The sequence below is a fragment of the Leptonychotes weddellii genome, chromosome 12 (assembly GCF_054177405.1).
Source record: "Leptonychotes weddellii isolate Sample4059 chromosome 12, ASM5417740v2, whole genome shotgun sequence".
In the NCBI taxonomy this organism is placed as follows: domain Eukaryota; kingdom Metazoa; phylum Chordata; class Mammalia; order Carnivora; family Phocidae; genus Leptonychotes; species Leptonychotes weddellii.
Window position 1 is genome coordinate 37,356,171 of NC_138380.1, and position 14,574 is coordinate 37,370,744.

Consider the following 14,574-nt stretch of genomic DNA (forward strand, 5'->3'; position numbering starts at 1 on the left):
AAAAAAAATTTTTAAATAAAATACTGATTATGGGTCTGTTGTTTCCTGTGAAAGCTTCCTTTCCCGAGCCTTTACATTTTGTTTTATATGTATGTATTTTTTTCCTCTTGCTTCTTAGATCGTAGTTCATCTCACTGAAGACCTGCTTTCCCGAGCTTCAATGACAGTGGTAAATGGGTGCCCAACATTGACCATTAATGTTTCCACAGCACGTGAGCACTGGCTGGAGGGAATGCTGAGGCATGAAATAGGTAGGGGCAGCCCTTCTCCATTTGTTCACTTGTAATATCAGAAATCAGCAGCAAAGAAACATTCTTTTACAATGGGTTTTTTCTTAACAGTATTTGGCAAAAGGTAATGAAATTGTTAGGTTTCATTTGAACTAAGATATTAATGTCTCACTTCAAATTAGATTTTTTTAAGGTACCATGTAGCTGTGTTAAGCTTGGAAAGTCATTTAACTCCCGGGTTTCACCTCCCCACGTTTCTGAAACTGAGGGAAATGGAACTGAGTGCTCTCTGAGATTCTTGTCAAATACCAAGTCTCTGATTCTTCTCTTAAAGAAAATAAATGGTATAGGGGCGCCTGGGTGGCTCAGTCGTTAAGCGTCTGCCTTCGGCTCAGGTCATGATCCCAGGGTCCTGGGATCGAGCCCCGCATCGGGCTCCCTGCTCGGCGGGAAGCTTGCTTCTCCCTCTCCCACTCCCCCTGCTTGTGCTCTCTCTCTCGCTGTGTCTCTCTCTGTCAAATAAATAAATAAAATCTTTAAAAAATAAAAAAAAATAAAGAAAATAAATGGTATAAAAGTTACACCTCTTCTAATGAGACATGCGGTCCTTGTGAAGGCAGAGTAGCTCCTTCAAAATGCTTTAGGGTCAGGTCATTTTCCACTTTGTTTTGATTCATAGGTACACATCAATTTGGTTTTAGAACTGTTGGTAGAATCTTTTTTGGATAAGAATTAAAATGAGAATGTCCTTTCTTGTTTTTCACGCGCCTTTTCTTCTCCACAGGCACACATTATTTTCGAGGTATTAACAACCTTCAGCAGCCATGGAACAGTTGGACTGGCCGCAAAAAACATGAGCTAAAGCCAAACAATCCCACAGAGGAAGGACTGGCAAGTATTCACAGTGTTCTTTTTAGAAAAGACCCCTTTTTATGGAGGGCTGCTCTCCTCTACTACACTGTTTATCGAGCCAGCCAAATGTCTTTTTGCGAACTCTTCAAAGATATTGGAAGGTTTGTCAAGGACCCCAATACAAGATGGGATTATTGTGTACGAGCCAAGAGGGGATGGACTGATACTTCCCAACCAGGTGAGTGTCTCTTTTTTTTTTTTTTAAAGATTTTATTTATTTATTTGAGACAGAATGAGAGAGAGAGAGCACATGATAGGGGGGAGGGTCAGAGGGAGAAGCAGGCTCCCTGACGAGCAGGGAGCCCGATGCGGGACTCGATCCAGGGACTCCAGGATCATGACCTGAGCCGAAAGCAGTCGCTTAACCAACTGAGCCACCCAGGCGCCCGGTGAGTGTCTCTTGACTGTAGATTTGCCTTATGGTTAGTTGTCTATTGATTTTGATCACATCCTTATCCACCAATCAGAGAAATCACTCACTTATAAAAAATTAAACCTTTGTTACTTGAGGTCCGTGCTAGTTTTCCCAAACCATATTTTGTTAGCATTCTTTTTTCAGATCTCATTTTGAAAAATTTCAAACCTACGGACGTATGGAAATGATAGAATTAACACTCATATTACCCATCCTCTAGATTGACCAATTGTTAACATTTTGCCAGTTCTGCTTTTTCTTGCTCTGATTTTAAAAACAGCTTTACTGAGATATAATTCACATGATCTACAGTTTGCCCATTAAAATGTATAGCTCAGTGGTTTTTAGAATGTTCATGGAGTTGCGCAGCTATCACCACTATCTAACTCCACAACATTTTTGTAACCCCAAAAAGAAACCTGTACCCATTAACAGTCATTCTCCATTCCTTCTTCGCCAAGATCCCAGCTCTAAGTAACCATTAATCTACTTTTATAGGTTTGCCCATTTTGGACATTTCGTTTAGATGGAATCACATAATATGTAATCCTTTGTGTCTGACTTCTTTCACTTAGCATAATGTTTTTAAGGTTCATCCCTATGGTAGCATGTATCAGTATTCTGTCCTTTTTATTGCTGAATAACATTCTATTGCATGTATAAGACACATTTTATTTTTCCATTCACTGTTAATGGACATTTGAGTTGTTTCCTCACGTTTTGGCTATTATAATGTTACTGTGAACATTTGGGTACAAGTTTATATTTTTAATTCTCTTGGGTATATACTTAGGAGTAGAATTGTTGGGTCATATGGTAACTCTCTGTTTAAGCTTTTGAGGAACTGCCAGATTGTTCTCCAAAGTGAATGCGATATTTTATATGGGATTCTTATTTTTCCATATCCTCACCAACACTTACCAATACTTGTATTTTCATTTTTAAAATTATTATAATCGTCTTAGTGGGTATCTCATTGTTTTAATTTTTTAATTTAAAAAAATTCCAGTATAATTAACATACAGTGTTATATTAGTTTCAGGTGTACAGTATAGTGATTGAACAATTCTGTACATTATTCAGTGCTCATCACGATAAGTACTCTTAATCCCCATCACCTTTTTCACCCATCCCCCACCCACCTCCCCTCTGGTAACCCTCAGTTTTTTCTCTATATTTAAGAGTCTGGTTTTTTGTTGTTGTTGTTTTTCTTTGTTTTGTTTCTTAAATTCCATATATGAGTGAAATCATATGGTACTTATCTTTCTTTGACTTATTTCAGTTAGCATTATACCCTCTAGATCATCCCATGTTGTTGCAAATGGCAAGATTTCATTCTTTATTATGGCTGAGTAATAATCCATTGTGTGTGTGTGTATATAAAAACACACATATAAACATACACCACATCTTCTTTATCCATTCATCTATCATACACAGGTTGCTTCTATTAATTTGGCTATTGTAAATAATGCTGCAGTAAACCCAGGGGTGCATATATCTTTTCAAATTGGTGTTTTTGTATTTTTGGGTGAATACCCACTAGTGCAATTACTGGATCATACGGTAATTCTGATTGTTTTAAGAACCATCATACTCTTCCACAGTAGCTGTCCCAGTTTGCATTCCCACAAACAGAGCACCAGGGTTCCTTTTCTCCACATCCTCACCTTGCTTCTTGTGTTTTTGATTTTAGCCATTTTCACAGGTGTGAAGTGTTTTGATTTGCCTTTGCCTGATGATGAGTGATGTTGAGTATCTTTTCATGTGTCTGTTGGCCATCTGTATGTCTTTTTTTAAAATGTTTTATTTAAATTCAATTTAACATATAGTGAGTGTATCATTAGTTTCAGAGGTAGAATTTAGTGATTAATTAGTTGCATAGATTACCCAGTGCTCATTACATCGAGTGTCCTCCTTTAAGCCCATCACCCAGTTACTCCATCTCCTTCCCCTCCAGCATGTATGTCTTCTTTAGAGAACTGTCTCTTTGTGTCTTCTGCCCATTTTTAATTGGATTATTTCAGGGTTTATTTGGTGTTGAGTTGTATAAGTTCTTTATATATTTTGATTACAAACCCCTTATCGGATATATCATTTGCAGATATCTTCTCCCATTCACTAGATTATCTTTTTGTTTTGTTGGTTGTTTCCTTTGCTGTGTAAAAGTTTTTTATTTTCATGTAGTGCCAATAGTTTATTTTTGCTTTTGCTTCCTTTGCTTCAGGAGACATATCTATAAAAATGTTGCTATGGCCAGTGTCAAAGAAATTATTGCCTGTGCTCTCTTCTGTGATTTTTATAGTTTCAGGTCTCACATTTAGGTCCCTAATTCATTCTGAGTTTATTTTTGTGTATAATGTAAGAAAGTGGTCCAGTTTTCCCAGTGTCATTTGTTAGACTTTTTCTCATTGCATATTCTTGCTTCCTTTGTCAAAGATTAATTGACCATATAATCATAGGTTTATTTCTGGGCTCTCTATTCTGTTCCATTGATCTATGTGTCTGTTTTTCTACCAGTACCATACTGTTTTGATTACTAGAGCTTGGTAATATATCTGGAAATCTGGTATTATGATAACCTCCAGTTTTATTCTTTTTCCAGATTATTTTGGCTATTTGGGGTCTTTTGTGAGTCCATACAAATTTTAAGATTATTTGTTCTTGTTCTATGAAAAATGCTATTGGTATTTTGATAGGGATTGCATTAAATCTGGAGATTGCTGGGTAGTATGGACATTTTAACAATATTTGTTCCGCAAATCCATGAACATGGAATATCTGTGTCATCTTCAGTTTCTTTCATCAGTGTTTTATAGTTTCTAGAGTACAGGTCTTTCACCCCTTTGGTTAAGTTTATTCCTAGATATTTTATTATTTTTGGTACAATTGTAAATGGGATTTTCTTATTTTCTCTTTCTGCTGCTTCATTATTTGTGTATAGAAATGCAGTGGATTTTTGTATATTGATTTTGTATCCTACAACCTTACTGAATTCATTAATCAGTTCTAGGAGACTTTTAGTGGAGTCTCTATATTAAGTTGATGATCTTCTTAAGTTTGAACCCATACATAAAGCATTAAATTTGTACTCCTCTCCCTACCACATTTTAGGTATGTGGTGTCATGACCTGAACCACAATTAAAAGCCAGATGTTCAACCAACTTAGCCACCCAGGTGCCCCCATATAACTATTTTTTTTTTTTTAAGATTTTATTTATTTGACAGACATAGTGAGAGCCGGAACACAAGCAGGGGGAGTGGATGAGAGAGAAACAGGCCTCCCCATATAACTTTAAGAAAACTGTTTATTACTAAAAATTTGAAATTTGAAAAATTTCAAAAGAAGTGATTAATCGGATGTGCCCTCATTAAACATCACTTAATCTTAGTAATTATCAACATTTCCTAGCAGTGGGTCATCTATTCTTCTAAGTTCCTGTTTTCCTATAGTATTTTAAATCATTTCCAAACATCATGTTCTTTTACCTATAAGTACTTCAGTATGTATCTGATTTATTCCTCCTAAAAAGTAGGAACAGCTCATGAGATCTGAGCCTAGTTGAAAAAGTGTACCACCTTTTTTCCATAATTCCCATGCTATTAGCATACCCCAAAAAATTAATTTCTTAATGTATGACTTAATATGATAGAATTTTAGTCAATTTACACAAGTTATGGGAAAAAAGTTGTCTTTGTAAGTGGAACACTAACTAGGCTCAGATCTCATGAGCTATTCCTTTTCATGTTTTCATATTTTCTTCTATTTTTAAACTCCATATTAAAATCCAGTTTTAATTCTTGTTTTCATATGGAGGCAGAGTATCAACATCACCTATAGCTGTTTTTAATGGGGTAACGGGTAGTATTTTTAAAAACCAGGAGTTTCTGAAATCCCATGTCTCCACCTTGCCCCCTGTGAGACTTACTGCTCAATAGCTGTCCTCCCTGCTGCCCCAAGTGCCTCCATACACATGGGAGTTAAGGTTATGATCAAATGGTGGGAGTGTGAATGACATATCCTCTATTTTAAATCATCAGTGTTTTCTTATGATTAGAAAAAATGCTGTTTTAACTATGGGGAAGGGGGATCTGGGGAGAAGAAATTCTTAAAGGGAAGCTACCAGTCTGCACATTATCCTGGTGCTACCCAAGACCTTGCATTTTATGTTATGAAGATAGTTAATTCTAATTTGCCATTTTTATTTTTATTCAGGACTGATGCCTACAGTAAGGGGACTGTGTTAGTATCTAATTACTTAGAAAATAAAAGCTATTGTCTTCCTCCAGGGTGCTTCAGTAAAGACCAGGTATACTTGGATGGTATTCTACAAATCCTCCGATACAGAGAGACCATTGACTTTCATCTTCTGACCGCCCTGGGGAAGGTGAGTGAAACCAGTGGCATGTAGTCTACAACACACCAGGTCATCATTTCCTCAGGCTTGATTTAATGATTAAATAAGATTCAGATTCAAATTGTTTTTAGACTATGTGTTTGAAGTTTCCTGGAGGAAGAAATAATGGTGTCACAAAGCCAAACTCCAAAATTTCTCTGAAGGGAATAGGAAATTTGGCAATGTATTACATGGTTTTATTTTATATACTGCTTTCTCTAAAGCATTTTAAATAAGCTGCAAGTATAACGCTTCCCCCTTTAATCTGACATGACCCTGTGATTTTCTTAAGAAATCACTGATTTGATAAGGATTCATGCCTTACATTTGGTTATAATATTTAATCTCTCTTAATCTATAGAAGTCCACTTTGTTCCCTGCCCCCTGCCCAAGTCTTTATTTTTCCTGACATTTTTCTTGAGAATTCCTACAATCTGTATTATCCTATTGTTTTCTTGTGATTAGGTTTGGGTTAAACATTTTTACCAAGAATACTACATAAGTGACTTGTATATTTCATCACCTTAAAAAGCACATATGTGATTTTGTTCCATTATCAGTGATGCTGTATTTGATCACTTGGGTAAGTTAGTTACTGCCAGCTCTCTCCCTTGTTTTGTAAAGGTACCTTTTTTATATTAAATAATCTGTGGGGTAATACCTAAGAATGTACTGTTCCTTAACCTTCCAAGGAATGGTTTTAACATCCTTTGATGATCTTTGCCCATATCAGTCAGCAAAATAGAGATCTTCAAATTCTGTTACATTTCACTCCTTTTTTGCATTATTATTATGGACTTAAGTGTTTTTTTATTCAACCCTTCCAGTGGCTGCTCCTGTTTTCTGGCAAAGTAAAATGTTCTGGGTCCATCTTACACCTTTTCTATCCAAATCTCAGATGAGCTATTTCTCCAAGGAAGACTTGATTCCTTTTAGTGAAAATGGTATTTAGAAAACAGTGAGTACTAGGTGTGCTCATTACTCCTGGAATATTGATGCTTCTAGGTTTTCCCAGTGAGCAAATCATGTATTTGTTTTAAATCATAAGGGGATTCTAATTCAAATCAGACACTGCAAGTTTCTTTTACACCTCCCTTTCCATATGTGTATCTCCTTTCTCTTTATATGAGAACTGTGTTTTATGTTTACTCATTCTTTCCTATAATAAACTCAGGATGGTTTAAGAAACAGTGGGTATACAAAGAAATCAAAGAGGAAACCAAAAAAATACATGAAAGCAAATGAATATGAAAACACAGTGGTCTAAAACTTTGGGGACACAGCAAAAGCAGTTCTAAGAAGGATGTTTATAGTGATACAGGCCTACCTTGAGGAACTAGAAAAGAACAAAGCTAGTAGAAAAGATCAATGAAACCAGGATCTGGTTTTTTGAAAGATAAACAAAATTCATAAACCTTTAGCCAGACTCATTAAGAAGAGAGGACTCAAATCGGATACGAAAGAGGAGAAATAGGATACCACAAAAATAGAAACATACAATCCTCTAAAACTGAATCAGGAAGAAGTAGAGAATTTGAACAGACTGATTACTAGTAATGAAACTACATCAGTAATAAATGAATTCCCAACAAACAAAACTCCCAACAGCTAGGACCACATGGCTCCATGGATGAATTCTAAATTCTACCAAACAAAGAGTAAATATAATTCTCAAACTCTTCCAAAAACACAGAAGAGGAAGGAAAATTTCCAAATTCATTCTGCAAGGCCAGCATTATCCTGATACTAAAACCAAAGTCACTACAAAAAAACTACAGGTCAGTATTTGCAAATCAGTCATGATACATCACATCAATAACAAAGAATTAAAAACCACATCATTTCAATAGATGAGGAAAAAAAAGTTTGACAGAGTACAACATCCATTAGTGATAAAAACCCTTGACAAAGGTTTAGAGGGAACATACCTCAACATAATAAAGGCCATAAATTAAAACCCAAGAGCCAACAATGAAAAAACTGAAAGCTTTTCAAAACTCCTCTAAGATCAGGAATGAGACCAGGATGTCCATTCTTACTTTTTTTTTTCAACATAGTACTAGAAGTCCTAGCTGTCAGACAAGAAAAAGACATAAAAGGCATCCACATTAGTAAGAAGTAAAACCATCAGATGACATACTATATATAGAAAACCCTAAGGACTCCACCAAAAAACTGTTAGAATAAATGAATTCAGTAAAGTTACAGGATACAAAAATCTATTGCATTTCTATACAATAACAACAAAGCAGAAAAAGAAATTAACAATCCCACTTATCGTACTAAAAGCATAAAATACCTAGAAATAAATTAACCAAGGAGGTGAAAGACCTATATTCTGAAAACTAGAAGACACTGATGAAAGAAATTGAAGATGACACCAGCCAAGTGGGAAGATAACACTGTGTTCTTGGATTGGAAGAATTAATTTTGTTAAAATGTCCATACTACCCAAAGCAATCTACAGATTCAGTGCAATACCAGTCAAAATACCAGTAGCATTTTTCACAGAACTAGAATAATCAATCCTGAAATTTGTATGAAACCACAAACAACGTCAAGTAGCAAAGCCATCTTAATAAAGAAGAACTAGGCTAGAAGTATAATAACCCCAGATTTCAAGATATACTACAGAGCTATAGTAATTGAAACAGTATGGAATTGATACAGAAATAGATATATAAAACACTGGAACAAGATAACCTAGATCATTTAATTTATGACAGAAGCAGAGTACACAGTGGAAAAACACTTCCTCAATAAATGGTGCTGGGAAAACTGGACAGCTGCATGCAAAAGAATGAAACTGGACCACCTTCTTACACCATACACAAAATAAACTAAAAATGGATTAAACACCAAAAACCTAAAAGGAAACCTATACAGTTTATCTCTTGGATATATTTATGGATAGGTCTTGTCAGTCAAGGAAGGAAGAAGAAAAAATTAAACCACACCAGTATCAACAACAAACCTATTTTCATTACTTAGTGGTAGAAATACTCAAAATAATTTCAATAATAACTTAAAAATTAAAACCTAAGGGGCATCTGGGTGGCTCATTCAGCTAAGTGTCTGCCTTTGGCTCAGGTCATGGTCTTGGGGTCCTGGGATCAAGCCCCATGTCAGGCTCCCTGCTCAGCGGGGAGTCTGCTTCTCCCTCTGCTTGTGTGTGCTCTCTAATAGATAAAATAAAAAAATTAAAACTTATTAAAATATAAATGAACATGATTTCTTTATTTAAAGCCTTTCTACTGAATCTTAATTTTTAGAACTTAAAGAGTTTCATCCATAAACTCAATATAAATACTTACAAGAGATTGGCTTCTTACCTAATTAAAAAAATAAAAATATAAAAGTAAAAAAATACTTCTTACATAAGTAAAAAGATTTTATAGGATACTTGTTTACAAAGAGAATTTAACATAAAACAATTTTATTTCTGAAATTAAATAGAAATAGGAATTCAGTCTATAATCGTGCTGATTTTCCTAATTCAGTGATAGGGTATTTATATTCTAGTTGTTTCCTGGGTTCTTTCATTTAGATTTAGTCAGGACATTTGTTTAGGTTTTAGTCTCTCACACACATGTATTAAGTTTAATTATGTAAATTCTAGACAAACAGTATAGGTCCAAGATAGAATGTTAAATACTGACTTGATTTTTTTTTTTTTTAAAGATTTTTATTTATTTATTTGACAGAGAGAGACACAGTGAGAGAGGGAACACAAGCAGGGGGAATGGGAGAAGGAGAAGCAGGCTTCCCGCAGAACGGGGAGCCCAATGCGGGGCTCGATTCCAGGACCCTGGGATCATGACCTGAGCGGAAAGCAGACGCTTAACGACTGAGCCACCCAGGCGCCCCTGACTTGATTTTTTTTTTTTTTTTACGGTCATGGTATGAGCAGGCAGAACAATACTTTTTTTTTTTTTTAGTATGGGTGCAGAGGGAGGGGGGAGAGAGAGAATCTCAAGCAGGCTCCACGCCCAGAACGTGAGCCCAATGCAGGGCTCCATCTCACAACCCTGAGATCATGACCTGAGCTGAAATCAGGAGTCGAACACTTAACCTAATGTGCCACCCAGGTGCCCCAATACATTTGTATTTAATACAGTAAGGGAAAGGAAGCCATTGATTTTTGTTATTTTGCAGGTATTGAAGTAATGTTTCTCTTAAGACTTAGGGAAGAAATTACTTACATTTAAAAATTAACCCACCTTCCTTTTTTCAGGTCTCTTACGAAGATGTGGATCGCTTGAAAGGATTGGCAGTTATTGAAAACATGAGGGTCCCTCATTTCCTGCAGGACCATGGCCGATACATGGAACATTTAGAGAAGATTATGGAAGTGAATGAACTGACCGACAGGGAACTGAAAGATCTTATATATTAGTCCGCATTCTGGCAGATGTAGCTAAGCTATACCTCTGTGTATGTTAGCACCGGCATATTGAGAAAAGAAAAATGACTGTTTACATGACTTTTCTGAAGAACGATCTGCAGTATTCAACTGAATTTTTTAAAAAGGTTAAGTACAAACCTTAAACGTTTCTATAGGCTGCAGGGGGACGTTCCTCCTATTTTTATCTGAATCTCAACAGCGTCCACTGAAAATACTACTGGTGAGTGTTTTTGAAGAATCTTGGCCAAATCGAGTGATAGGCTGTGTGGGCAGTAAGCACTGCTCCTTAGTGCTTCTGCCTGAGCACCAAGACTAGCCCCAACTATAGAGATAGGACAACACTGGAATTCAGACTCCCAAGATTATATTTTATTTGATAAGTGATTACAGTTCTCCTTTGAAAAATTAGTTTTGTTTTGCTCCCCAAAGCTAGCTGTATCTAAGGTTTCTTATTTCTCTTATATGTTAAGTAATATTAAAAAGGGGAAAGGTAGTTTGAAAAGTTTTCATTAGTTCTTTATCTTCCACATTGTTTCACCTTATCAGTTTATAGGAACTAGAGAATTACCTCATTTTGTCCAGTTACTTCTCAACTAAACTTTATTTGCTGAAACATATACCTTCAAGATTTTAAGTTTTAGGGTCTTTCCCTCCCCATTCCTTTATATAAATGATAAGTAAAAGTTCCAGAAAGGTTTGTCTACATAGATTAAAACAGTTGGGGAAGAGAGAAGCTACTCGCCTTTTTATTAAATGGAGCGACTAGCAAGATACAAATAGATTAATGTAGTTCTTGGAGGCACCGGATATTGACTAGGTAGTGTTTACCATAAACTTGACCATGCTCTGAAAAATGGAATTCCTAGACATTGCTGTTTGATAAACTGGCCTTGTCATGTTGGCTCAGTATATTTTATCGAAATCTTTGACTTCATCAACCCAATAATGACATAGTTTGAATTTCAAAAATGAGAATTCTGTTTTGCTGTATTTTCTCTGTTAAAAGCTTATACACCTAGCTTTGTATTACCAATTTCGATATATATTGGATATATATACTTGGGATCAAATAGTTCTTCAAACAACTTATTTGAATGATCAGAAGAACACTGCTGTAAGCACCCCATTCAAAATTGCTACTGTAATTTTTACCCAAAGCTATCTTGTTTATCTTTACCTCAGTTCAGGCTTAAATATGGTGCTAACACTGGTAGATGCATACAGCAAAGTCTGGTTCACATTCATGCTAGGAAATGATTTTAGGAAATCTTACGCAGGCTAGGTTATGTGATTTTTCTCATTCACATATCTAGAAGGGCTTGCCTCAAAGAAGAATGTTGTAGCAAATAGGATATATTCTAACTGGCACCTGGTGGTTCTTGCAAAGCCACACATCTCACCTTTGGTAAGTAGCAGGCCAGGCCCTTCGGAGCATTAAAGGCACGCACACATGTGTCATGATGGCCGGGGTGTGGCCTGTAGATTCTGTGCAGGGTTGGGGCACATTGTGCCAACACTAACCAGATACTGGAAAACCACTCTTGACCCCTCCAGCATATTTCCTTGTAGCAGAGTCATCCAGTTTCAGCTTTGGTGTAGCATTTTCTAACTTCAACTTCAAACTTATCCAAGATGATTGTGAAAAACAGTGTTTTGTTAACTGGAATTGAAGTATAGACAGAAATGACCATATTTATGTCCTGTGATTTAAGCCCAAATGCTTATAAATTCAACATTTGTAGGCAATAACACTGTTAATCTTATGTTATGGTTTAAATGTAAAGGAAAATCACAGCAGCCTTAATATCCTGTTGGTAGGATTATTTACAATGATTCTAGTCCCTGAATTTTAAAATGATATTCCCTATCTGATTTGGAAAAGGAAACACTTTCTTGCCTTACTGCTTTGGTATAAAGACAAAAAGAAAACAGTGTTATCCAGACCAAAAAAAAAAAAAAATGACCTTAAATCACATTGATTGTCTTAAGATATTTTAAAAGTTAGCAGTGAACCAAAAATAGTTTCAGATTAGCAGAATACTTAAAGAGCTCTAAGCTTTAAAAGTTGGGATTGAAGATTTAATTGTTTATTCTCTTTCCTGAAAGAGCATTAAGTTCAGTTCTGTTCCCTTAAAACTGAAGTTTTAATAAACAGAAAATTATAGGAACAGTACTTAGAATAGTTGAAGGTTGCATTAATTTTAATAGTTACTTGGTATAGGCTGTTGAGGATTAGGATTTCATCAATTTTGTCCACTGTAATTCTAACATATAGTTGTATCAAATACAAAGTCTGATAAACTGTTAGGTTTTCACATCAGATGGGATTCAAAGTAAATTGTTTGTAGACATAAATCCATAGTCTTCATTTCTTTATATTTTCACCTTTGTAAAAATGTTTAAAATTTGTATTTGTTTTGTGTGTATCTGGGCATTTTATGTTTAGCTATAGTAGAAAGAAGTAGCACTGAGGTTCTCAAATGAAGTATGTGAATATGTATGCATGCAAACTTCTGTTCTTTGAAAACTTAATTATATTTTTATTGTGGTATTTCTGCATTTTTATTGTGTGGTAATTATTGAAAGGTAGTTATTGGTCATGTTTGTCTTCTAATATCCTTATTTATAAAGAAATACTATATTTACCACACTCCACCCTTCCCCTGATTAGTTCAGCTTATACTCTAATGAGTGTAGGGAGAAGGGAAAAGGAGGGATAATTTTGTCTTAATTTACTGCGCTATTCATTGAGTAAACTTCTGTGCAGAACGTCCTGAGGAGTAGGATCTGTGCTGAGTCCTCTGCTGAGGAAGACAGAACTGTTCAGAGTCCAGTGAGGAAGAGTGGCACAGAATCACATTATAGCATGGCCAGTCGCATACACAAAAAGTGCTACCAAAAGATCATAAACTGTAATAAATGGGCCTGCTTGTGTGTTTGACTCACAGAGAGAAAGATCACTTGCAAAGTGGTTAGTGTCCACAATATTTTGTTTACCACTCTTTGCAAGGCTTGTGTTTGGAATCTGAGCAGCTTTAGCCCAGGAGTAGACCAGATGTACAGCTGCTTGGGTCAAGGGCCTGGAGGCAATCCCTTGAGACCTCCAGCAGGTGCCCAAAGGAGCCAGTGCTTTACCCTTATTAGTCTTGGTCTTTGAATTTGAACCTTTACTTGTGAGACCTTGTCACCTCGCTTTTATTTCATCCATTTTTGTTCACTCTCATTCCAGTAGCTAATGGAATTATGTCTTGAAACTATTGCTGGGATGTGAAATACCACTGTTTGTCAGCAAGCTATGGAATAGCTTTAAGAATACATAGAATTTTGAGAACAGAGAGGGAGGACCATATGAAGAGGAAGCAAGAGGATGGCCATCTGCAAGCCAAAGAGAGATGCCTGGAATAGACCCTTCCCTATGGCCCTCAGGAGAGATCAAACATGCAAATACCTTTATCTTGAACTTTTAGCCTTCATAACTGAAAGGAATTGCACCTAGAGAAAGGACAAAGCAAAGAGAGCAGAAATTTGACCACTGAGAAGAGATGACTGAACATTTCCTCTTCCCAGCCACTCAGTTAGCCTTACTAAAGAAGTGATGTCAGCAACATGGCTGAACAAGATGTCCCTCATTTGTGCCCCCTCCCCAGCCTCCCACCAATGATTTGGCATCGATCCATGGACAGAAATGCCTTTGTGGGACTTTGGGATCCAGCAGCATATACCAAGCAACCCAGGAGGAATTTTGCCCACCCTTGCATTCTGTAAAAAACATACAGACCTAGGTCCTGGCTTGGACCCAGCAGTAGCCTGTGAACAAGCTTCGGCCCTTCTCAGCAGCAGTCCGCAAACCCCTAGAAAACACTAAATCATCTTAAGCGGTCACCCGTGGACAAGAGAGACCTTGTATAAGTCCAAGTTTCCAGCAGAGAAGTTTTAGCATACCACTGGAGCAAAAAAATATGTTTAGATGCATTAAAGAGGAATAGTTTAGACTTATCACTCCTCCCTCAAGGTGGAACAACTCAAGGCCAAAAGAGGTCTCAGCCTGTGGTTTCTCCTGGGGGGGGCTAAAGGGGGAAGTGAGAGTGAGTGAGTGCCCAGCTTCCCCAGCTGTGCAGGATGCCGCCTAAGAGGCCCATTTCACTGTGGTCCCATCCAGAGTACTGAACCATGAGCTATGTGACTAGGGGGTGGAAAGAAGCTGGGAGAGTAGG

General features: G+C 36.6%; 1 protein-coding gene and 1 long non-coding RNA gene across 4 annotated transcripts in view; one reads left to right on the plus strand and one right to left on the minus strand.

The window, feature by feature from the left end:
* Window positions 1–10,263, minus strand: part of LOC145716513 (uncharacterized) — a 16,873-nt gene extending 6,610 nt beyond the window's left edge. Inside the window, exon 1 of the long non-coding RNA XR_014139195.1 lies at window positions 10,176–10,263. This is a non-coding gene — a long non-coding RNA (uncharacterized LOC145716513). The remainder of the gene's footprint in view (window positions 1–10,175) is intronic.
* MATCAP2 (microtubule associated tyrosine carboxypeptidase 2) overlaps window positions 1–12,340 on the plus strand; it is a 47,078-nt gene extending 34,738 nt beyond the window's left edge. For all 3 annotated transcript variants that reach the window (XM_081800253.1, XM_081800254.1, XM_081800255.1), the window contains 4 exons: window positions 119–251; window positions 1,015–1,320; window positions 5,849–5,946; window positions 10,190–12,340. In XM_081800253.1, the coding sequence (XP_081656379.1) occupies window positions 119–251; window positions 1,015–1,320; window positions 5,849–5,946; window positions 10,190–10,351 (699 nt within the window). In that variant the 3' untranslated portion in view covers window positions 10,352–12,340. The remainder of the gene's footprint in view (window positions 1–118; window positions 252–1,014; window positions 1,321–5,848; window positions 5,947–10,189) is intronic.
* Window positions 12,341–14,574: the final 2,234 nt, after the last annotated feature.